A 25,322-nucleotide genomic window follows, 5' to 3' on the forward strand; every position below is an offset into this window, starting at 1 on the left:
CAGTGTTGGACCTGATGCCGACAAGGCCAGGTAAAGGTTCCCTGGAGGGAAGAGGGGGGAACCGTGGGAGGGAAGCGGCTGGATTCGGGACTAGGCAGCGTCTTGGGCCTGTCCCTGCCCTCTCAAGCTCCCGATACGGATCACCTTGGGATTCTGCTTCCTCGCGAACCATTTCCAGCGATTCAGCCCCAAGCTCTTCCTTGAAGTGGACCTTTCCTGGGACGCCAGCAGCATTTTCCAGGTTCAAGTCCGGACAGAGGCCACAGCTGCAACAACCGCCCTTCTGCTCACGCTGCTTCCGGGTTGTATTGGGAGTTGTAGTTCCTCCACTCACTCAAGAAGAGCAAGTGTCTGGCGGCGCGGAACCACTACTCCCAGAAAGCTTTGCGCAGTCTGAATGTGTTTGCTCAGTTACCACGGCAACACCCAGGGTCCTCAGGGCTTGCATCCAAGGACCTTTGCTTCTTTTTGGCGCTTGGTGATAACGTATAGCTTCCTGATTGGCTCTGCACCGGAGGCGGTGGTTTGGGAGGACCAAGAATTCTGTGAGCTGGACACGTGGTTATGATCTGTGAGGAGTTTGGGGAGTTCTAGAGCCCAAAAGACTTGTGGAGTTTGCCGGTAAGTGCTTCTTTTTCTTTGTTGATGTAGGGCTGCTAGTTATGAACGAGTCACGTCGCGCCCAGGCCCTTCCTGGTTATGTTACAGAATTGTAATTGTACCTGCTACATGTCCCTCCTTCCGTTTTTTGAGTTTCCTGGTGGATCTTGGCTTCTCCAAGTTCGGGGACTCTCAAATCATGTGAGCGTCGCTGACATCTCTTGAGAACTAAGGTCCGCCTTTCGACCAGCCTCTGGGCCAAGTTCCTGGAGAAGATTCTTTTCTAAACTAACTAGGGTACTTGGGAGGGTAGGATGTTCTCCAGAGCTAGGCGCTTAGCGAGGTCTGGGACCCCGGAAAAGCCTTTGGGTAAATGAACCCAACCTTAATTGGCTGAGCTTAGATGTTGTCAGAGACAATCCACTCTTGTATATATGGGTTTATGAAGCAGAGTGGAGATTTCGAGCCAGTGCTTTGAACCAGCTACTTGTTGGATGTATGGCCTTAGGAAACTTACTCTCAGACTCAGTTTTTCTCTTTGACAAATCAATACAAAGCCAGCAACTGCAAGTTAAAATTCACTTGAAATTGGTGGAAAACGAGGTCAGGGAAGCTATGCCCTCAGACGTTGCAGCGATCCTAGGACCTGCCCTGTAAGTTAAATGTCCACCAAAAAGGGAGTGGTTAATGTGAGACCAAAGTGAACCTAAGAAACGCCATCTTGGCCTGTGAGTGAACTCCCCTTGTGCCCCTCCCCTTACAGAGTGCTGGAATTCCCCTGAAGATGTTTTTCTAACTGCTTGCTCTGCTTCTGTGAACATGCTTTATTGCTCCCTGGAAACAGATGGTGCCTGGTGCCTCCCTGTAACCACCGAACCCTGTAACCACAGAATGTCCTGTCTTGATAAGATAGCTGGGATGTGAAAAATATTCTGCAACTGGTTGAAAAACATGTTGCCCTCTCCCTGAACTTCTTTGTTTGAGCTACCTATAAAAGCTGTGCTGTTCCCTGCTTCAGGGCTTCACTCCTTTTAGAGGGTGAAGTCCACGTGCGTGAATAAATTCCTTTCAGTTTTAACTTTGTCTTTGTCCCAGTGTTTGGTGATTTTCTCACTCGCATGACATAACATTTTGGAGGCCCCAGGGAGGTCACCATCACTTGGTGACTTCTGTCTGGCAGATGGCCCCTGTCTCAGGCCGCTGTGGCCCAAGATAGGCCCGGGGAGGCCACCTTGACCATTTGATCAGGCCCCTGGGAGCTCGGGTCCCAAGCAGAGGATTCGGGTTGTTCCAGCCATCCTGAAGGGAGTTTATCTGGAAAACCTCCAGAGGTCAGGTGAGAATCTCATAATAGTCAGTGGATCCTACAGAGGGCGAAAGGGAAGTCGGACACGGCGCTAATTCCCACACCCGGGACTTTGCCTCAATGGTAGGAAGTCCCCTGGTCAGTTTATCTCTTTGGTAGAGAAGGCTATAGTCTGTCTAAATATCTGTGTATCTGTTGTCTGTTGTCTGTCAGCTTGCTCTGTGTGCCATTTGCTTCCAGTCTCTTTTTGCAGTAAACCATGGGAACCGGACAATCTGCTCCCTCCACCCCCCTTTGATTGTGTGTTACAACATTTCTCTCAGATTTATACCCCACAGAAAGCACATGAATTTGGCATCAAGTTCTCAAAAGGAAAACTCCGGACCCTGTGTCAATTAGAGTGGCCGTCGTTCGGGGTGGGATGTCTGAGTGTGGGAACTTTTAGCATTCAGGCTACCTGACAGGTTTGGAATCGGGTCACGGGAAAGGGAGGGCCCCATCACCTGGATCAATTCCCTTATATTGATGTTTGGATGGACCTAGTAGAAGACCCCACCTCTTTTCTTACCTGTCCGAGAGTTGCCCAGTCATCTAGGTTTAGCAAAAATAAGGTCCATCGCCATTTCATCCGATGGCAGAGTTCCCGAGAGACGGCGAATGTGTTTGTTAGTAAGCCTCTTTTAAAACGTAAGGTTTTCCAGGCTCTGTGGGACAAGGACAACTTCTGACCTCTTCCGCCCCTGTATCGGACCCAGGATGAAGAACCTGAAGAAGACCCTGACTCTCCTTTTGATTCCGCCCCCACTAATCCCTCTGCCCCACCCACACCATCTTACTCCTGTCTCCCCCTCATACCCAGTCAGGACAGTCTTACAAGCCTCAAGGGGCGACCAGTCAGGTAACGTCCACTGTCCTTCCTTTCAAACAGGTTGAACCCGGTGGGGGATTCATGTATGTTCCTTTTACTATCGGTGACCTTTATAATTGGAGAAATCAAATTGCTCCTTTTTCAGAAAAACCCCAGGCCTTAATTCATTTTCTATAGTCTGTTTTTCATACTCATCAGCCCACCTGGGATGACTGTCAACAACTCTTCCATACCCTCTTCACCACAGAGGAATGGGACTGAATTTTCCAGGAGGCCATCAAAGCGGCCCTAGGTCCCAACCCCGACCTTGGTCCCAGCACTCCAGCTTATCTGCAGAGAGCAGAGGCTGAAGTGCCGACCCGCCTACCAGACTGGGACCCCAACACTGATGCAGATAGGAGAGACCTGGCCAGTTACCACCATCACCTTTTACAGGGACTCCGCCAAGTGGCTAGGAAGCCGACTAATTTGACCAAGGTGAGTGAGGTGAAACAGAATAAGATGGAGTCCCCTGAGGCTTTCTTAGAGTGCCTTTTAGAGGCATATCAGGTCTATACACCTATTAATCCTGATACTCCAGAAAACACAGCTGTGATAAATCTGGCTTTTGTGTCTCAGGTGGCCCCAGATATTAGAAAAAAAACTTCAGCAATTGGAAGGGTTTGAGGGAAAAAACAGGTCTGAGCTCCTGAGTATAGCACAAAAGGTTTTTGACAATCGGGACTCCCCGGAAGAGGCAGTCGCCAGGAGGTTAAGAAAGGTTTATCATTGCTGCTCTCAAAAACTATGAGACAAGCAAACAGACTGGGAGACCCAAGCCAGAGAGACCCCCATGGCCTAAGCTCGGAAGGGACCAATGTGCCTATTGCAAACAGACTGGACATTGGAAAAATGAGTGCCCCCTCAAAAAAGAAAAAAAGGGACAGAACCAGAAAAAAACACAGGAGGTTTTGGCCTTTGAGTATATGGAATAGGAAGGTCAGGGCTTGTTCAAACTGAGCCCCTGCAAGCCCATGGTAAAATTAAAAATTGGGGGCACACCAATTAATTTCCTGGTATACGCCGGAGCAGCTCATTCGGTACTAACAAAACCTTTGGGAAAGTTGACAGAGCAAGAGACTTTGGAGCTACTGGCAAAGGCACAAAAGGTTATAAGTGGACAACTGCACGAACGGTAGACTTGGGTCATGGGCAGGTGACCCACTTGTTCTTGGTGATTCTGGAGTGTCCATACCCCCTGCTAGGTAGGGACCTGTTGAGAAAATTGGGAGCCACAATTACCTTTACAGAAGAAAAGGCAAATTTAAAACTAGGCGTCCCTCAGGGGACTATCAAGATTATGGTGACTTGTCCATTGACTTCTGAATACCTGTTACTCGTGGAGCCAAAGGACGAATCGCTCGGACAGATTAAAATGTTACAAAAAGAATTTCCACTCATATGGGCTGAAACTAACCCCCCCGGACTGGCAAGCCACCAAATTCCAATAGCGATCCGTTTAAAATCTAATGCCCAGCCAGTTTCTGTCTGACAGTATCCCATCAAGAAAGAGGCAAAAGAAAAGATTTGGGCACACATCAACCGACTTCTAGATGCCAGAATCTTAAAGCCATGCCAATCACCTTGGAACACTCCACTCCTGCCTGTCCAAAAGCCTGGTCCTTCTGACTGCAGGCCTGTCCAAGACCTCTGAGAGGTAAACAAAAGAACTGAGACTGTACACCCCACTGTGCCAAATCCCTATACCCTGCTAAGCCTCCTGCCTCTGCAATGACAAGTTTGCACTGTCCTGGACCTCAGAGATGCCTTCTTCAGTCTGCCATTGGCTGAGGTGAGTTAGCCCCTTTTTGCTTTCGAATGGGTGGACCCGGAAGGAGGGTACTCAGGACAACTGACCTAGACAAGACTGCCACAAGGGTTCAAAAATGCTCCCACCCTGTTTGATGAGGCTCTAAATAGGGACTTGGCTCCGTTCAGAGTGTCTCATCCTGAGGTGACCCTTCTGCAGTATGTAGATGACCTAGTAGCGGCTGATTATCAGGACACCTGTATGGCAGGTACTAAAGACTTGTTGAGACTGTTACAGAAATTGGGATATGGAGTGTCAGCCAAAAAGGCCCAGATCTGTGCCTCCTGGGTCACTTATCTTGGGTACAAAATTGATGGGGGCACCCAACAATTGTTCCAGAGATGAAAACTAGCTATATTACAGATCCCAACACCCACCACAAAAAGACAGGTGCGTGAGTTCCTGGGAACTGCTGGCTACTGCCAACTCTGGATTATAGGGTTTGTGGAGATCGCAAAGCCCCTATATGCAGCCACAGCCAGAGGGAACACACCCTTAGTATGGACAGAAACCGAACAGAGGATGTTTGAGACCTTAAAACAAGCCCTTGTTCAGGCACCAGCTTTGGCCCTACCAGACATCAGAAAGCCTTTCCAGTTGTTCCTGGCTGAGAAAGACGGAGTGGCAAAAGGGGTCCTTACTCAAACTTTAGGACCCTGGAAAAGACCCATGGCTTATTTGTCTAAAAGACTTGATCCTGTGGCCACTGGCTGGCCACCCTGTCTCAGAGCCATCGCAGTGACACCCCTCCTCATAAAGGAGCAGGACAAGTTAAGCTTGGGTCAGGGGCTCATGATTAGTGCACCTCATGCAGTCTCCTCCATGCTTCGAGGAGGCTCTGAGCCTTGGATGTCAAATGCTAGACTGACTCAATATCAGGTGCTCCTGATTGACCAGCCCTGGATCAAGTTCACAGAAGCCACTACCTTAAACCCTGCGACCCTGCTGCCAGCCTCAGACCCGACAACTCTGCTACATGACTGCCAGGGACCCTCCAGGACATAACCACGACCAGACCTGATTTGTGGGATGTGCCCCTGTAGGACCCTGAAGAAACATTCTTCACGGATGGGAGCAGCTTCGTCAAACAAGGAGTCAGGTATGCGGGGGCAGTGGTAGTAGATGGCCAGGGAGTAACAAGATGGGCCACTGCCCTAGGACTTGGAACTTCAGCCCAATGAGCTGAGCTGATAGCTCTTGCTCAGGCCTTAAACCTGGGTAAAGGAAAGGTTGTTAATATCTACACGGACAGTTGGTATGCCTTTGCAACTGTACATGTTCATGAAGAGATATATAAGCAACGGGGCCTGCACACGTCAGCAGGAAAGGACATCAAAAATAAACATGAGATCTTAGCTTTGCTAGAAGCCGTATGGAAGCCTAAATCAGTGGCTATAATGCATTGCAAGGGACACCAGAGGCCCGACACACTGGAGGCCATAGGAAATCAAAAGGCTGATCTAGCTGCTTAACTGGCTGCCAGAAAACCAGTGGGGACAGCCCCCCCCCCCCACTCCTTAAAGGTTTTCCTGAGCTGCCAACTAAGCCATATTACTCATCAGGGGAAGAGGAACAAAATGCCCGGGTGGGGTCTATAAAAGATAAAAATGGATGGTGGAGTCATCCCGACTGGGAGTTTGCTTGCCTCAGGCTCTTGGCCGACAGCTAATTCAACAAATAAACCAGTCTACTCACCTTGGAGAAAAACTCAGACAACTAGTGAGCTCCAGGTTTTTGACTCAGAGACTTGCTGTCATGGTTCAGGATATCTGTTCTAGGTGCCAGCCGTGTGCCCAGGTAAATGCCAAGTCAGCATCCACAGGTGGGGGAGCTCAACGCTGAGGTGAGCATCCCAGGGAATTTTAGGAATTGGATTTTACTGAAGTCAAGCCCAGCCATGAATATAGGTAACTGTTGGTTTGGGTAGACACTTACTCTGGATGGGTAGAAGCCTTCCCTACTAAAGGAGAGAGCTACGATAGTCAGTAAAAAGTTGTTACAGGAGCTCATCCTCCAATTTGGCCTCCCCCATACTCTGGGGTCTGACAATGGCCTGGCCTTCATGGCTAAGGTATCCCAATTGGTGGCCAAGGCCCTTAACATTGATTGGAAACTTCATTGTGCCTATCGGTCACAAAGTTCAGGGCAAGTGGAAAGGATGAACCATAACTTAAAAGAAACATTAACTAAGTTTGTTTTGGAAACTGGAGGAAGCTGGCCAGACCTCCTCCCGCTGGCCTTCTTGCAGGCTAGGTGCGCTCCTTATATAGAAAAATTAACTCCTTATGAAATCATGTTCAGGAGACCACCTCCCTTACCGCCCAGGGTAAATTTGGAAGATATATCAGAAGGTGAAAATCATACTTTGTTAAATTCTTTAAAAGCCCTCCAAGTAATCCAACAGGAACTGTGGAATCGAGTTCGGGAGGTCAGGCTAGCCCCTTGACCTGATGTCACCCACCATAAATTTCAGCCTGGAGATCTGGTACTGATAAAGAGACATTCGTCTAAGGCTCTGGAGCCACACTGGGAAGGACCTTTCCAGGTGATCTTGACGACACCATCTGCTGTAAAGGCCGCAGGGAAAACACTGTGGATACATCACTGCCACATCAAAGCAGCTCCTGAGGACACCCTGGAGGACAAATGGAGGATCATCAGTCAACCAGACGACGTCAAGATAAGACTGGGATGAGAAAAGAGATTCTGATGATTTTGTTCTTGATTATTGTGACAGTTGTTTCCCCAACAGCCACCTCTCCTCCCAGGACTGCCAAAAATCCCTATATCCCAAAAGTAATAGATTGGGAGTTGAGACATTCTGAGGAAGGCACCATTATACAAAAGTTAACCCTTCTCAAAACAACCCAGTCGGTCTCTTTTAACACTACCCTTTGTGCCTTATTTACCCGCTCCATTCCGGGCACCCACCACTGGTGCCCAAGATGAGAAGCCATATATATAAGACAAAGTGGGAAGTCCACTGGCCCACTACAGTTTTATGCTTGTGGGGCTTATAATCTAGACACAAATTGCAAAGGTGGGGAGACAGGCCATTGTGCAGCTTGGGGTTGTGAGTTGGTCTCCCCTTGGAAAAATGATATCTGGATCACGATCACCCACACCACTGCTAACCCAGGTAATGAGGCTAAATATCCCATTACCATCAAAATACTAGACCCAAAAAAGGTTAATTGGCTAACAGGAATGATGTGGGCACTCCAGCTGTACGTTACAGGCAGGGACCCAGGAACCCTTTTCACCATACAAAGAGGGGAGCCTTATTTTCTGCGAAGGACTTCCCTGACCAGGTCTCCAGATGTTCAGCCGGTAGGGCCAAGCACTGACATATTCAAACCCTACCCTATAGAGACACCAGACCCCCTGAAACAATCACAAAAAAACATGACACAGACAATCCCAAACCCCCTTAATGACTATGCTCTCCCTGGTTCACCAAGTGCTCAATCAGACTGACCCTGACCTTGCCCGAGATTGTGCTTAGACCCTACCCCCCCTTTCTACATTGGCATCGCCGTCCAGCACCCTGTAAATGAGACTGGCTTCTGTTCCTGGGAAGCCCCCAAGGTAACTCTTGAATCAATACAAGGGATGGGGACCTGTTTGGCTGGATCGACTTTTGACCAGACCTCTGACTTAACATCAAATCTTATCTGTAGTCTGTGGATAACACCTGACTCATCTAAAACTTATTCTGCCCCTAACAATACCTGGTGGGCTTATAATCTGGGACTGACTAAGTGTATCATAGGAAATCAGTTTGAACACAACCACTCTATTTGTTACCTGGTAAGCCTCATGCCTCACGTGCTCTATTTTGATGGAACAGCGGGGCGGGACCACCTCTTGGGCTACTCTCATATAAGATGAGCCGGTCCTGTGACTGTCCTCATCCTGGCTTTACTCACAGCAGGTATAGCAGGACCTCAGCCGTGGGGACCTCAGCTCTGATTCTCCAAGATTCGGCCTTCAAACAGCTCAGCCACTGAGTCTCCCAAGACATAGGGTACTTAGAAGACTCCATTTCTAAACTAGAAAATCAGGTAGGCTCTTTAGCAGAGGTGGTTCTCCCAAACAGATGAGGTCTAGAGATATTGTTCATGAAACAGGGAGGATTATGTGCCGCTCTAGGGGAAAGCTGCTGTTTCTATGCAAATAAATCCGGTGTTATCAGACAAACATTAGCCAGGGTCAGAGACAATGTCAAAAATAAATTTTGAAACCAAAATAGGGAAAGAAATTGGTACCAATCTATGTTCAGTTGGTCCCCTTGGTTGACCACCCTACTATCTGCTGTAGCAGGTCCCCTAGTAATTATCATGATAATTGTAATAGTGGGACCCTGCATGCTGAGACGCATAACCGGATATGTGTCCAAATAGGTAGATAATGTAAGGATGATGTTGCTGAATCAAATGTATGAACCCTTCCCTGAGGAAAAATATGACAGAAATGAATCAAAGGTTTGATTTTGTACAAAAACCAGTGGGGAATGTGAGACCAAAGTGAACCTAAGAAACGCCATCTTGGCCTGTGAGTGAACTCCCCTTGTGCCCCTCCCCTTACAGAGTGTTGGAATTCCCCTGAAGATGTTTTTCTAACTGCTTGCTCTGCTTCTGTGAACATGCTTTATTGCTCCCTGGAAACAGATGGTGCCTGGTGCCTCCCTGTAACCACTGAACCCTGTAACCACAGAATGTCCTGTCTTGATAAGATAGCTGGGATGTGAAAAATATTCTGCAACTGGTTGAAAAACATGTTGCCCTCTCCCTGAACTTCTTTGTTTGAGCTACCTATAAAAGCTGTGCTGTTCCCTGCTTCAGGGCTTCACTCCTTTTAGAGGGTGAAGTCCACGTGCGTGAATAAACTCCTTTCAGTTTTAACTTTGTCTTTGTCCCAGTGTTTGGTGATTTTCTCGCTCGCATGGCATAACAGTTAATTTGTGTTATATTCAAACTATAACCTGTCATGAAGTAGTTCTTTTTAGAGGATAAGTTAAGCTCCACATCGCTTTGGGATAGATATCCACTGTGTGTTCTTGAGAGAAAAACAAATTGAAGTAGTTTCCATTTGGGTAAAAGTAACCTCCCACCTTGTAAACAAATATGTTTAAATGTTTGAGTGAGTATGGAAAAAAGTTGTAGAGGCTGGAAGGATGGATTAAAGGCAAAGAAGGGAGAAGGGAAAAGAAGTGCAGAAATAATGCTGTAGCAAAATTGGAAATATAACCAAAATTATGTCTTTTTTTTCCTCTGTACTGGGAATCAAACTCAGGACCTTGCACTTGCTAGGCAGGCACGGTGCCACTGAACTACATGCCTGCCCCCCCCATTATATCTTAATATTGTAGTTAATAAGTAAATGTTGCATGTACTTAAGGATAAAATGGACTTCCAATAAGCTACCAGCCTATTAGACTAATCATACAGCTCTAAAGGTGAATTTCCTTTATTTATTATTTATTTATTTATTTATTTATTTATTTTTGAGACAGCATCTCGCTGTGTGATTCAGACTAGCCTTAAACTCAGATGTAGCCCAGGCTGGCCTTGAACTCATTGTGATCTTCCTGCCTCACCTGCCCGAGACCTGGAATTACAGCCATGCACCACCACACCTGGCCTGACTTTCATAATTTAAATACTAGTTTTGCCACTTTCCCTGGTGACTTTATTAGCCTCATTTACTGATTTATAAAATACAGATAATAATAGCATATACATTGTATACTTGGTATGAGGATTAATGGAATTCATATGTCAAGAATAGTACTTGAGCCATAGTAAATACCTTGTAAATGTTAGTTACCACTATTGTTATGCTTTTCAGTAGGAGTAATTAATGTAACTTTATTGTAACTACTGATATTTGGACTTCTACCATCTTAATTTGTATTTTCTCTTTTTTTTATACTTTAATTGGTCTCTCTTGTCTTCATTGGATTAATCAGTTTTTTCTTATTCTCATCAATCTTTTCCTAAAAGGTTTGGAAATTATTTATTCTGTCACTAATTTTTGTAATGGTTACTTCTAAACTTTTAACACTTAAATAAAAAATTTAACATTATTCAGTATCTCTTTTTCCTTTACCAAATAGTGTATGACTTGTATAGTATATCCCTCATTTTCTGTTTTCTAGAATTTTAGAATCCATCATTTCTGTGTCATTGCTGAGTCAACTCAGTATACCATGTTGCTTAGAAGTCCTTCAGACTTTTTTCTGTCCATATATAATTATTGTAGAAACTGTGGAGGACATGGGGAGATGTGGATATGTACTTATGAATATTTATAATTTTATTTTTACAAAAAATGTGATCACATGCTTGCTTCCAACAAGTTTAGACATCTTAGCAAAATTTAGACATCTTTCCATGACAGTATGTAGAAAAGTCATTCAAGAAACATTTTAAATCCCTTTTTTCCTGACAGATGAGGGAATGGATGGCACCAGAGGTATAAGGACAGGTGCAGTTATGCCAGAGGCATGGACAGTCTTTACTTTCTCACTATACACATATATGTGTTTTTTCCAGTTCTTATTTTTTATTAGTGCATGTTTGCATTACATAATGGTTACATTCCTTGTGGAGAGTTTGTACATGTACATAACACATATTAATTTCCCTTTTCATCCTGTTTCTCTGCCTACTTCTTCTATCTCTTGATCCTTCCCATTTGCAAAAGATCTATCTTCCTACTTCCTATTATCTATGTTTTATTTTGCTTTTCTTTATAATTTGGATTTTTTATATAAGAGAAACCATGTGATATTTAAGCTTGTGTATCTGATTTATTTCACAACATTATGGTCTCAAGATTCATCCATTGTCCTACAAATGACTCAAGTTTATCCTTCTTAATGGCAAAGTAGTACTCCATTGTGTATAAATACCACATTTTCTTAATCCATTCATCTGTTGATGAACATACAGGCTGCTTTCAAGATTTAGCTATTATGAGTTGTGCTGCTGTAAACACAGGTGTGGAAGTATCATGGTAATATAATGTCTTTAACTCTTTTGGGAAGATACCTACAAAGGGAATAGCTGGGTTAAAGGAATTTCTGTTTTTAGATTTTTGAAGAATCTCCATAAAGATTTCCATAGTGGATGTACCAGATTACATTCCTACCAACAATGTAGACAGGTTCCCTTTTTCTTACAGCCTTGCTACCTAGCATTTGTTACTTGATTTCTTAATGATAGGTATTCTTTCTGGGGTAAAATGGAATCTCGATGTTGTTTTAATTGTGTTTCTTTAATGGCCAGTAATGTTGAACATTTTTTATGCATTTATTGGCCATTTGTACTTTTTCTTCTGAGAAGTGTATTCGTTTCAGTTACCCATTTTTTAAGTCAGTCTTTTATTTTGGGGCAGATCTAAATTTTTATGAGTTCTTTGTATATTCTAGATATTAGTCCTCTGTCCAAGGTGCAGCTGGAAACATTTTTTCCCATTCTGTAGATAGTGTCTTCCCTCTGTTGGTTGTTTCCTTTCCTGTGCAGAAGCTTTTAAATTTGCTATCATCTCATTTATAGATTACTGGTAATATTTTTTGTGCCATTGGGGTTGTATTCAATGAGTCCTTGCCTATGCTTTTATCTTCAAAAGTTTTATCTGTAGTATTTATCTTCTAGCAGATTAAATATTTCTCTTAACATTTAGATCTTTGATTCATATTGACTTGTTTCATTCATATTGACTTGTTTAGTATATTATAGATAAATGGTTCTAGATTCAGTCTTCTATGTGTGGATATCCAATTTAATCCTAGACATGGTGGCACATGCTTGTAATCCCAGCATTCTTGGAGGCTGAGATAAGAGGATTACAAGGCCAGCCTGAGCAATTAATTTAGGGACTTAGCAAGACCCTGCCTCAGAGCAAGAATTGAAAAGGCTGGGGTTGTAGTTCAATGTGTAAGCTCTGGGTTCAATCCCTAGTACTATAGAAAAAATTTTTTTTTACCATATACCTTATTGAACAGTGAATGAGGAAAGGAAGGATTGGTTCTTCTAGCTCTGGATAAAATTTCATTTTATAGTTTTAAATGTTAACCTCCAGCTGAAGCACATGCTCTGATGTCCTTAGATTTCTTAATATGCACAGAGAATCACTGCCAATAGTATTTATCTGTTATAATACCTTTTCTTCGTTTGTTTGTTTTTGGTACCAGGGATCAAACTCAGGACCTTGCACTTGAGGGGCAGGTGGCAGAACCACTGAGCTAAATCCCCAGCCCCTGTTATTTTTTAACATGTTGAGGGACCATGAGAGTTGATCATAAAATAGAGGCTCTGGGGCACAAAAGAAAACCCTGATTGAAAGGAGCATTTAAGAGCCAATCTTAAGACCATGTGAGAATACTAGCAACCAAAGTTCTTAATCTACTAATGATAGATCAGTTTGGGGTGAAGGGTGATCACTGTGGACTACTTGTGATGGTTTAGAGGTACCCATTTCTTTTTTTTTTTTTTTTTTGGTACCGGGATCGAACTCGGGACCTTGCGCTTGAGAGGCAGGCGCCAGAACCACTGAGCTAAATCCCTGGCCCCTACCCATTTCTTAAAACATTGGAGTCCTAGGATATAAAAAACATGACGTATAAAAGAAAAAAATTGGTAAATGAGATTCCATCAAAATTTAGAACTTTAAATGACATCGTTAAAATGAAAAGTAGTCCTTAAATAGACCATATTTAAAATGCATATAACCCATGACCAGAATATATAAAGAACTCTTACAGCTCATTAATAGACAAGCCAAATATAAAGTAGACACAAGAAGATGATAAATAGCCAGTACAGCACAAGGAAAGGTGTGCAACACTAGAATCAGAAGAATGCTAATCAGTACAATAACAAGATCGAATTATACACTCATTAGGGAGATGAAGTTAAAAGTTTTAAAAGCCTTGTCATGACTTTTTCTTTTTGTTGGATTCTCCTCCTTTGCGTTTAATTTGTCATGCCCAACGGATTCATTCTGCTGGGCTTCCTGGGGTTGTGATCCTCATTGTCTTTTCCTAGGATATTGTCTAAAATATTTTGGAGTGCTGGTTTGGTATTCATGAAGTTCCTGAGGTGCTCTTTATCATGAAAGTATCTTATTTCTCCATCAATTTTGAGAGATGGTTTTGCAGGGTACATCAATCTGGGTTGGAGGCTGTTTTCTTTTAGGGCTTGAAATATGTCACTCCAAGCTCTTCTTGCCTTGAGGGTTTGCATTGAGAAGTCTGCTGTGATTCTGATGGGCTTTCCTTTGTATGTGATTTGTTTCTTCTCTCTCAGTGCTTGTAGGATTTTGTTCTTCTGTTGAGTTTCTGGAATCCTAACTATTATATGCCTATGTGTAGATTTTTTTTGATCAAGGCAAGTTGGAGTCCTATATGCCTCACTTATCTGTTTGTCAAGTTCTTTTCCCCTCCTTGGGAAGTTTTCTGCCATCCCTTCTGTGAGGAGTTTTTTTATGTCATCTGCACTCTCTCCTGTTTCTTCATTGACTCCAGTCAGTCTTATGTTATTCTTCCTTGCATCATCTAGCAGCTGCTGGATTGATTTCTCATAGTCCCTTACAATTTTAAAGCAATTTTTCTTTTCCTGGTCACTAATTGCAATCTTATCTTCTATATCTAAAATTCTGTCCTCACATTGGTTCATTCTGCTGCATAGACTTTCAATGGAGTTTTTCATCTCCTGGAAATGTTTGCATCTGTTTTATGGATTGCATTTGTTTCCTATGTTGGCATTCCATCATGTTCCTCAGCTCCTCTATTTTTTTTATCTGTGTCCTCTCTAGATTTATTAATCATGTCTTGCACTATGGGCACAATCTGTGCTGTTATGTGAGAAATTATATCTGATTTCATTTTTTCCAGATCCTCTTTTGTTGTCAGTTCAGGGAGTCCAGGTTGTTGAGTATCAGCTTGTTCCATCTCATTTCCATTTGGGGTTGTTGTAGGTGATCTGGAAGTCTGTTTTTGAGGCTTGTTTACGTGTCTTCTCGTGTCGGGGGCTGCTGCTGGTGGCTGTGCAGCTCACCTCCTCTGCCCTGGGAGTGGTAGAATGGCAGCCGGGGAGCCTCCTCAGGGTAGAACTTTTAAGAAGTCCCACACAGCAGAATAGGAGCACAGAGCATCAAAGTGTAATTCAAGTAAGTGGGTACTTCTGTCCACCTTATCTGTTGGGTTCATATACTAAGCTAAAGATTTCAAGTTTGATCTTTAAAGTTATGAATATTAAATTTTTGGGATTAAAGCATTGTATCATGCAAGGGTTGTTATAATTAGATATTGGAATATCTTCTAAAAGTTGCATGCATTCAGATCAGAAGTGGTAGTTTTGGAAGGTGATTATATCATGAGGACACTATATTCATCATGAATTCATCTACCGATGCTTTCATAGCTGAATGCGCTGTTAGGAGATGAGGCCAAGGAAGGCTGATCGGAAAGGTGTGTCTGCTACCCTTGTGCCTCCCTTCACTCTCCTGGCTGCCATGGGTGGAGCAGCTTCTTTCCACCATGACTTTCACCAGGTTGTTTCTGTCTTGGAGCCAGCTGACTGTGGACTAAGGCATTAGCCAAAATATAACTGACCTTCAAGTTGTGGGTGTTGGGTGTTCTGTCCCAGTAAAGAGCGAAATGTCCATGAAAAGAGTCTGTAACTACAGTACATCAAAAAGCAGGTGCCTGGTATCTTCTTGAGCAACCAAGGACCTATATTGACAGGCCTCGAATTAAGAATGAAAAATGCTATTTCTTTCTTTCTTTTTTTTTTTTAAATGCTGTTTCTTCAGTTGAGGAAAGTGTAGGAAGGGGAGATGTGGGGAAATGCCTTCAGGATTGAGGGGATGGTAGAATACACTTGTGGCTCCTCTCTTAAGTGATGAACCTGTTATTCTTTCCTTATGCAAGGAAAGAACTGAGAGGTCCCCAAGGGAAAGGTGAGTCTTGTTAGTCAAATTGCTTCCAGGTCTAGCTGCCATACACTTGGAGAGTGCCTTTGTCCAACCCTGGAAAATCTGAGTTTGACTGTATTACGAGAACTGTGAATTTCCTAACTATCTGTGTAAATGTTAATAACTCTTCTGATTCCATGTACACATAACATTATATTTGGCTGCTCAAATGGTATTCTTCAGCCAAGCAAGAATGCACTGACTCATCTGCTTCTTTTTGGTTCTAAGAAAATAGTCTGATTTTGTTGTTTATTTTCTGAGGTTGGTCATATGAGCCTGTCTCTAAGTGATGGGTCTGTGCGGGGTATGTGGACAAGATCAGGTTCATATCTTGCCAGGCAGACCGGATCCCAGACTAGTGGCCAACTCAACAAGCAGTGGAAACCTGTGAGGCCTTTGAGGATAGGAGGTGGCCATTCTTTGAACATATGTGTCATTTTGTTGGCACAGGTCAAATAGCTTGCTGTTTCCTTTTTATGACTTTTCACAGTATGTTCTTGGAGAGAAGAAAGATGTACAGATGTCATGTATAATTTTGAAATACCATCTTTTCTTGGAGTAGCCATGCTACACAGTAGGATGCTTTTTAAAAAGTCAGATTATGTCTTTTAGCATGTTAGATTTACTCTTTCTCAAAAGGGAAAATATGATGAGCACAGGTCTTTTTTATTGAAGACCTGCCAGCCACATCTAACCAGCAGCCCACCTTTTATTATCCTCTTTTAGAAACAAATATTATAAGAAATATAAAAGATAAGGGAAGTTTTGTCACTTTTATACATTAACTATATTATATATTTTACCTGTGGCCCAAGACAGTTTTTCTTCATGCAAAAAAGAAAAAAAAAAGCTGGTCACAGTTTGGGCATGGCTTTAAGACTATGATTAACCTTATGGAGCCTCAAATTACTTATAAAATGTCAGAGCAGGTAATGGCAGTGATGAGATTGGAGATTCTAGTAGGAATGGTATAACTTTGCAATTAGCATTTCTGAAGTCTAATGGCCTGGGATAGTAAGCACAGGTTTACTAAAGCACCGTAGTTTGCTATTTTCACTTGGAATTGAATTAATTCATCACAGAAAACTTTATGTCACAATCATCAGATGCTTTGATTGTCAGTCATTTATGTCACTTATTAATAAATTGGAGAAATGAAGCCATAAGTTTGGTGGTGGAGAGATAATAAAAACTGGTAGCATTCTAGAATCTTACACTTTTCAAACATACTAGTTTTATCCTATGAAGGCGCTTTCTACCTTTAGGTGAATTTAATTTAAAAAAATACAACTTGTTATAGCCAGGCATGGTGATGCACACCTGTAATCCCAGGACTTGGGGGACTGAGGCAGGAGGATAGTGAGTTTGAGGTCCTCTAAAGGCTACTTAGTAAGACTCTGATTCAAAAACAAAGCAAAACAAAATTCATGTGTACATTTAACCTTTTTACAAACCCTGAACAGTTCGGACAAGACAGAATTTCTGGAGTAAAGGGAGGAGCCTAAAGTCTTTAGGCCTTTCTGAAATAACTCCTTATAATAGTTTCTTCCACTCTCAGATGTATGAGGGCAGGAAGTGCTTAAGTTATTGCACTGTGCAATAGTCCCAGTCTGTTAAATTTCCATTAGTTCTTGTTTTTTTCAAAGTGTAGTATTGCATATTAGTTGGTTCCAATCTTCAGTTAGAGAAACAGGTGCTGGATTCATCAACTTTACAGTGTATTTCTTGTCTTTGTGCTTTTCTCTGCTATAAATTTTGTGCTGCTTACTTAGATTGCAAAATACTGTCTATAATTTTGCTACCAAATTATTTCAGAACTCTGTTGGTATAAAATATAAAGTATATTTTTAATATGTGAAAGGAATGTAATAGGTTAAATATGGACTATGAGTCTTCTCTTGTATTTTCTAGATTACATTCTTATTAGCCTGTAAGTATATTTGTATAATTTGGAGGGATATTTTTTTTCTTAAGAATTTTAATGTATATAAACAAGATTTTTTAAAAAAATAGCTTTTATAGTATTCATTGCTAAAGCATATGAATTTTTTTCTCTTAATAATCTCTATTTCCATGGGTTCCAATGATAGTTATTTTGATATTTCTACATTTATGGTAGCTTGAAATACTGATGTGTTAGTTATACTTTCCTCAAACACTTATACTAATTTTTATAATTTCTGTTAAACATGAAGTCTCTCATTGGACCATATAGAAAGTAGTTATTCTTATGTCTAAGATTCTGATTACTATTACGGCTCTCTTATTTAAATATAACAATTTATGTTCCCTAAAACATAACATTTGCTTTCTTAAATATCTTTAATGATAGTGCTTATGTATTAGAAAGTTTTCCATTGCTGTGACAAAATACCTGATTTAGTCAACTTGTACAGAGAAAAGATTTAATTTGGCTCATGGTTTCAGGGGTTTCAGTCCATGTTCACTTGACCCCATCACTTTGGACCTGTGGTGAGGCAGAACATCATAGTGAGTGAGGATTGCTTAGTAGAGCAAAACTGCTTACCTTGTGGCAGCCGGGAAACAAAGAGAGAAGGAGAAAAGGACCAATGTTCCAATATACTCTTCAAGGGCATACCCCTAATGACCTACTTCCTGCAACCAGGATCCAGCTTCTAAAGTTTGCACCACCTACTAATAGCACCACCACCAGGAGCCAAAACTTCAGCACATAATCCTTTGGTGGATGGTCCAGATCCAAACTACCCTGTTACAGCTTGCTTTGGCATTCTTGTAAACAATGATTGGCTTTCAGAGTAATGCATAAGTGAGAAGGCTCTAAGGTTGGATCACAGATAGCTGTGATAATTTATCTACTACTAAAAATTGGCCTGGCCCCATTGGCAAGAATTCCAGAGGGTATGGTACTTACAGAATATATTATCAGTCATTTGTGACACTTATTAATAAATTGGAGAAATGAAGCCGTAAATTTGGTGGGGGAGAGATAAAAGTTGTTATAAAAAGTGTTATAATAAACATTTATGAAATGTTGATATGTTCAATAATATTTTGCAAATGATCTGCCCTGCCTGCTCAAGTTCTGTAATACATTTTAGAAGGAAATCCAGGATTTTGCCACAGTGAATACTAATTACTTAGCAGCAACCAACAAATAATTGATAATATTTTCTGTTCTTTTTCCCGTTATATTAAGTTAGAAAAGATATCTTTTTCTTTAAACAAAGGCTTGTCTTTCCCAATTACAAAAGTAATGAAAAATTGCTTGTGAATGGTACATATGCTTCATGTAGTTTCCACCTGCATTTGAATACTAGCTGAGAAGAAATGGAATATTATCCCCCTTTGGAGATAATTTCTGTTTATCTTTTAAATACCAGAATGCTATTTGAAAATCTGTTTAATAAATAACATTAGTAGGAAAAATTGCTATATTGCTTAATATTCACCCAAATTGGAGAAAACAAAAAATAGTTCAAATTAGTACTTATTATGGCCTGAGCAGTGTGATCCTTTTTCTATACACATTTTCAAGGCTTAGAGTTAACTTGAGTGTCATGGCATTCTTTTCATACTTCTAATTGTTTGATTTTCATCAGCTCAGACATACATTCCATGAATAAATCTAAAAGTAATTGAAGTCTTGGGAAAGGTATCTTAGCCTCTCTGTGTCACTCTCTTACTCCTGGTTAACCCCCCCTGCCCCAATCATAGACTGGAAGTAATAATAAACATGCTATCATTCAATTTTCTGTAGGTTGCTTTCTTTGCAAAATGCTTAGCTTTTAGATGTTGTAAAGCTCCTTTTAAATTTAATGCTCTTTTCTTGTCAGGGCCTAGAGGAATCCCTAAGGATGAAGCTGAATCTTACCAAGGTAGTTAATGGTTGTCGTCTAGGAAAAATACAAAACCTGGGCAAAACAGGAGACCACACCATGGACATTCCAGGCTGCCTTCTGTACACCAAGACAGGCTCTGCACCACACCTGACCCAGCACACTCTACATAATATCCATGGGGTTCCTGCCATGGCTCAGCTTACGCTCTCATCCCTGTAAGTATGAGACCCAGTCAGTCATTCAAGCATGGACTCTGGCAGCAGCTTAGACATCTTAGTTATGTGCACTAGAGGGAAAGATTTCTTTTGCTCATATGTGTAATTTGTAGATTTTTCAGAATAAAATCACAAGACAGGTATCAGGTGTTATATGTCCTTTGACCCTAATATAACCACAGGTTAGACCTCTAATTTAACTGTGCTTTACTTTTCCACCAAACTTGCAGCTCCATACCGCCTTCCTACTCCTGTGCCCTGAGGTGCTAGGGCAGGGAATGCTCTATAAGAGCTAAACTTGGAGTTCAGGGGCTGTCATTATGCACCAGCCTCAAAGTTACCAAGCCTCTTCTTTATGAAAGCAGAACTAAAAGAGTTACATCATTTTCAGTAATATATAAACTATCTTTATATGAAATTAAAGAGCCACTACCTGATGAAATAATTGCAATATTGTGTTAATAACAGATTTTAAAGTGGCAAGAAAAGGAAAAAAATCCAAATATTCTGAAGCAGTTTCTCTTCTTGCAGAACCACTTACAAATTGAAAACCTTGATTTTGACTAATGAAGCTGGCCTAGTTAATTTGGTCTCTTGAATAATGAGGTACTTTGTTTTTCAAGACTACGTTTTCTGTCAGCGCTTACTGGGTGAGGAGAAAAGGACTTCAGTTGTACATAGTAGATGCAGAATGATTCATTATTGTGTCACATATTTCTCTTGTTTTACCTACAGAGCAGAACATCATGAAGTCTTTGCAGAATATAAGAAAGGAGTTGGAAACTTTATAGGTAAAGATTAATAATGTTACTGTGTGTACTTTGAGTTTTTTGTGTGTGAGAGCATCCGTGGTGGTAGACAGGTGTGGGGCAGACCCTCCAGGCCCTGAACAGAGGCCAAAGGTGAGAACTTGAGTGGTACATGCGTGAGATCTGAGCAGTCTGTCATGCCTGAGCCTCAGTCATCCAGCAGAGGATGAAGAGTTTATGCACAGTTATATTCTGATGTGTTGGTATCTTCTTCTGTTCCAGAAGTAGGATTTTACATGCAAATATACATATCCATGTATTTACAACAAAAGCTTAATGATGACAGCTAGAGAACTACTTCTTCTGTGGACCACTTTCTCCTAAAGCTTTTTTCCAGTATCTAGGACTCACTTTAGTGAGTGAAAATCTTGTTTCTATTGGTTATTCAGTCTTATGTTTCTGAAGAAAATTGCATGATGACTTGTTGGTTCAGTAAAGGAATTTATATAATCATTCTTCTTGATTTGAGGCCAATTGTAATCACCAGCTTTAAAGTATACAAGCATATAATTATGTGAAAATAGCTAATATATGCTATTTAGAGATAATTGTAATAACTAAAATTGTGGAAAATAAGGTGGGGAACTGCAAAAGTTTTTAACTTGCTTGTTTATTTTTGTCTTATGAAAAATGTGGGGTAGCATATGATATTTAAACATATGTGGTTTACTAATCATTTTTTGGACTTTAAAAAAATGACTGTCTTTTTCATTAAGAGCCTAAAGAAACTGTCATCTTGAGTCAAAACACACTGAGAAGAAGATCTATTTTCAGTATCCTACAGCTACCTATAATTCAGCCCCTAGTGACCCATTCATATTATTAATGACATTATCATTTCACTTTCCTAGTAGATAGTTCCTTTGGGAGAGTTCTTAGGATGAGTATACTTGATATTAAATTCTTTATATCAAATGAAGTGAGATCAACATGTCACTAAATACTTTCATTTATCTCATATTGAACATTTATATTTAATTCTTCTTTTAGATTAGTAATTTTCAAAACAGTGTTTTTTGTTTTGTTTTGTTTTTTGGTACTGGGGATTGAAAAACAATGTTTTTATTCATGTTGATAGGTCTTCTATAATTCCAATATCAGGTACCAGCTATTTACTGTGATTAGAGTTGCCTTGTCCACCATTGTACACTGTGAAGCTATTCTCTGTTATGGCTCAGTGTAGTGGTTCTTTCATGTTTATACAGGCATGCCAGAATCGCTCCTATACTGCTCCCTGCACGATCCAGTCAGCCCCTGCCCCTCTGGTTATGTAACAAATAAGGTATGTACTCAGAAGGGTTTCTAAGGCTGTAGCTCTGTCCCAGGGAATCAGTGTCTTGTATCTCTCAGATGTTAGAATCCCGTTGTCTGGGGTAATTTCTTCATGCCTTCTATTTATTTTGATGATTTTTAACAGGATGGGATGGTTTATAAGAATGAGTAGGGCAGTATTACAGTGGTACACACCTGTAATACCAGCACTCAGGCGGCTGAGACAGGAGGATCACCCTGAGTTCAAGGACAGCCTGAGCTGCATAGTGAGATCAAGCCTAGCCTGAACTACATAGTGAGACCCTGTCTCAAAAAACCAAAAAAAAGAGTAGGGCTGCCTAAGGACAAGTTAAGAGTTAAGGTGAAGAATCTGTTCCCAATGTTTTTGTTGTCACAAAAAATTTAGGGGTGGAGGAGGGTCAAGCACATGCCAAAAAAAAAAGAAATTGCTATGATGAGAGAAAACAGTAATGACTGATACCATGCTTTATTTGCAGTTTTAACAGCTTCAGGGAGAGTGAGAAAGTTGCTGATGAGTGTTATCACATGTAAAACTATATATAGTAAGACCTCAGTATAATACTGCTTACTGGTAGAACAGAATTGAAAAAGCTGGGTCTGCAGCCAGAAATTTTAGCTAGTGAAGAGCAGTATCAACAAGGCTTCATTGAAAGTTTTTGTTCAGGCGAGACCTCAGTGTGTATTGCTGTTCTACAAATGCAGTCATTTTTCAGCCCTCACCTCACTGATGTCAATGGTATCTCTTAATTATGCTTTTAAGTATTATTTTCAAGTCTGGGTGTGAAGGCACATACCTGTAATCCCAGCATTCTAGGAGGCTGAGGCAAGAGAATTGCAAGTTCAAGCCCAGCCTGGGAAATTTAAAGACTTTGTAAGACCCTGACTCAAGAAAAGGTCTAGGAATGTAGCTGAGTGCAAAGGGCCTGGATTCAATCTCCAATCTGGAAAACACACACACACACACAATTTTCAGTTATTTTGTTTTGTTTGCTTTTTTTTTTGGTATCAGGGATCGAATTCGGAACCTTCCACTTGTGAGGCATGCAGCAGAACCACTGAGCTAAATCCTTGGCACTGTTTGCTTTTATTTTGAGTTCAAAAGAAAATATTTTGACCTCAGTTTTCCACACCATTTGACAGAGGAAGCAGAGAGAGAAAATTCATTTAAACAGTATTCTTTTGCTTTAGTATAGACTAGAAAGATTGTATGTGGCCTCTCCATATACATTCTTGGTAATGTTTTCAAAGAATAGAGATGCTGTAGGGGAAAGAGTAGCCAAAGATAGAATATTGTGTCTTAGTTACTTTTCTTATTGTTGAGACAAAATACAGGACACCCAAAGTTAAAAGTGGACAGATTTATTGAGGCTTTGGGGGATCATCTAGACACCAGCCATAAAATTATGTAGATTCTCATGAACTGTGGGATTGATAGCTTTACATATACTTCTGTATCTCCTTCAGCCTAAAAATTAGTAAATGCCTATCATCATCATCATTATTATTATTATTAATGCGTGGGGGCGTAGACTGCTTTTGAGATATAGATGCAAATTGTGATAATCTACTTAGACAAATATAAAATGCTGTGATAAATGCTGTCATTTCTATCACAGAAATAATTACAAATTGCTGTAGGAGTTAAGAGTGAGCAATTGATTATGCCCAAGAAAGTCTTGGAGAGGACATGAGAGTAGATATTTAAACTCAGATTCTTAGAGACTGCATAGTATTTTTCCAGGCAAAAAAATAGAAGGGCATTTCAATCACAAGAAATAATGTGATTAAACACAGAGAAAGGTCAAAGTGTGTGGTTTATCCAGACCAGCAAGGGTAGGAGTTGGGGTGGAAGATGGGACGGGCACAGGAGGAGACTGTGCTAGAAAAGTGTGACAGAATTCTTTAGGGGCCAGTTCAGAAGTTGCCTTGCATGTCCATTGAAGGATTCTGTGAGTTCCCTAGAGAATTTTGAATATAGTGTAACTTTTTAAAAAAATTACTTTTGAGACTGGGTCTCACTGTGTAGCTCGGCTGGCCTCCAACTCCTGAGATCAGGGATCTACCTGCCCCAGCCTCCTGCATAGCTGGTCTACAGGAGCACACCATGCCAGCTGGCACATATTTACTCAGTCACTTGTTTGTTTGCTGTTTTTGGTACTGGGGATGGAATCCAGGGCCTCAAAGGCAAAAATTGAATTGAAAAATAAAACATCGCCACAACAGAGCTGGGTTGAGGCTCTGGAGTGAGCTCCGGCCAAGTGTATGAGGCCCTGGCTCCAGCCCAAGCCCAGGACACAGGCAGTCAGCACCCTGGCCCACAGAGTCTGCTATGACACAGGACCAACCACATGCAGAGTCACAGGCGTGTGGCCTTGGGGCAGTGGTGATGGTTAGGTTTAGGGCACAGTCTTGGTTGAGGACAGGCCTGGTCTGAGTGATGGCAGCATGCTGTACAAGCGGCTGGTGCCCTTCTCTGCAAGATGAGAATGGCCTATGGTGCTTATCTGGCTTCTTTTTTTTTTTGGAGACAAGGTCTCACTATGTAGTTCAGGCTGTCCTCGAACTCTAGGTGATCCTCTTGCCTCAGCCTCCTGAGTGCTGGGATTACAGGTGTGCAACCATGTCCAGCTTTTCTTTTCTTCTTCTCCTTTTCCTCCTCCTCTTTTTTTTTTTTTTTTTTTGAGACAGGGTCTTGCTAAATTGCCCAAGCTGAGTTTGAACTTGGAATCCTCCAGCCTTAGCCTCCCCAGTGGCTGGGAGTACAGGCATAGCCACCACACCCAACATTTATTAGATCACAGGTGTTATTTATTTATTTATTTATTTATTTATTTATTTATTTTTTGGTACCAGGGATCGAACTCGAGATCTTGTGCTTTCGAGGTAGGCACCGGAACCACTGAGCTAAATCCCTGGACCCTACAGGTGTTATTTAAATTAGTACTTCTTCCTCAGCTGTCAAATTAAGGTTATTAAATACTGGCAAAATGTTTTAAATAAAACTGAGGCTAACAAGATGACATCTGTTTTATTTTCTTTTTTGTACCCCAAATCCTAAAATGCATTGCATTCAAACTTCTCCATGTGGTACATTTTGTAGTATGGAGGTTTTTTTGTTGTTGTTGTCACAATTAAAAATTCAAAGCCAGCAGGTGATAGCACAGTGGTGCTCACCTCTCATCTCAGCTGCTCAGGAGGCTGAGGCAGAAGAATCGCAAGTTCGAGGCCAGTCTGAATGACTCAGCAAGTGAAAAAGTGAATGTCTCAAGTGAAAAAGGCAAAACTCCTTGGTGAGTCCTTGCTTAGCATAAATGAGGCCTGAGTTCCATCCCAGGCCCTGCAATAAAAGCCCAAATGTAGTAAAATTCTTTTTTTTTTTTTTTCTTCTTCAAGAAATGGTATGGTTTACTCTCAAGCACAGACAGGCCCCAGCCTGCCGTTCCTCTACACAAACAGACCCCCCTTTATTCATCTGCAGGAGAACATGGGACCATTGTCCCTGCTCTAAGGAGTCACTGTGAGATGCCAGGCTGGGAGATGGCGCCACCCCGAGGGCTCTGGATGGCCACCGACATTTC

The 25,322-nt window shown here is 41.5% G+C and overlaps 2 protein-coding genes across 13 annotated transcripts in view; one reads left to right on the forward strand and one right to left on the reverse strand.

The window, feature by feature from the left end:
• The window catches only part of Ccdc191 (coiled-coil domain containing 191), a 94,507-nt gene extending 94,141 nt beyond the window's left edge, over nt 1-366 (reverse strand). For 2 of the 7 annotated variants that reach the window (XM_087215764.1, XM_021263437.2), the window contains exon 1: nt 145-366. In XM_087215764.1, coding sequence (XP_087071890.1) covers nt 145-234 — 90 coding nt within the window. In that variant the 5' untranslated portion in view covers nt 235-366. The remainder of the gene's footprint in view (nt 1-144) is intronic. The other 5 variants (XM_004835695.4, XM_021263441.1, XM_087215769.1 and 2 more) reach the window with 5 other exon arrangements.
• Nucleotides 367-418: 52 nt separating this feature from the next.
• The window catches only part of Qtrt2 (queuine tRNA-ribosyltransferase accessory subunit 2), a 41,779-nt gene continuing 16,875 nt past the window's right edge, over nt 419-25,322 (forward strand). Inside the window, exons 1-6 of one of the 6 annotated variants that reach the window (XM_021263546.2) lie at nt 419-621; nt 2,973-3,251; nt 4,309-4,605; nt 19,422-19,642; nt 20,378-20,433; nt 21,657-21,733. In XM_021263546.2, coding sequence (XP_021119205.1) covers nt 19,443-19,642; nt 20,378-20,433; nt 21,657-21,733 — 333 coding nt within the window. In that variant the 5' untranslated portion in view covers nt 419-621; nt 2,973-3,251; nt 4,309-4,605; nt 19,422-19,442. The remainder of the gene's footprint in view (nt 622-2,972; nt 3,252-4,308; nt 4,606-19,421; nt 19,643-20,377; nt 20,434-21,656; nt 21,734-25,322) is intronic. The other 5 variants (XM_087215784.1, XM_087215787.1, XM_087215786.1 and 2 more) reach the window with 5 other exon arrangements.

Source organism: Heterocephalus glaber, unplaced genomic scaffold (assembly GCF_053883595.1).
Source record: "Heterocephalus glaber isolate CG9 unplaced genomic scaffold, H.glaber_assembly_v1.0 deba00000122, whole genome shotgun sequence".
Lineage (NCBI taxonomy): Eukaryota > Metazoa > Chordata > Mammalia > Rodentia > Bathyergidae > Heterocephalus > Heterocephalus glaber.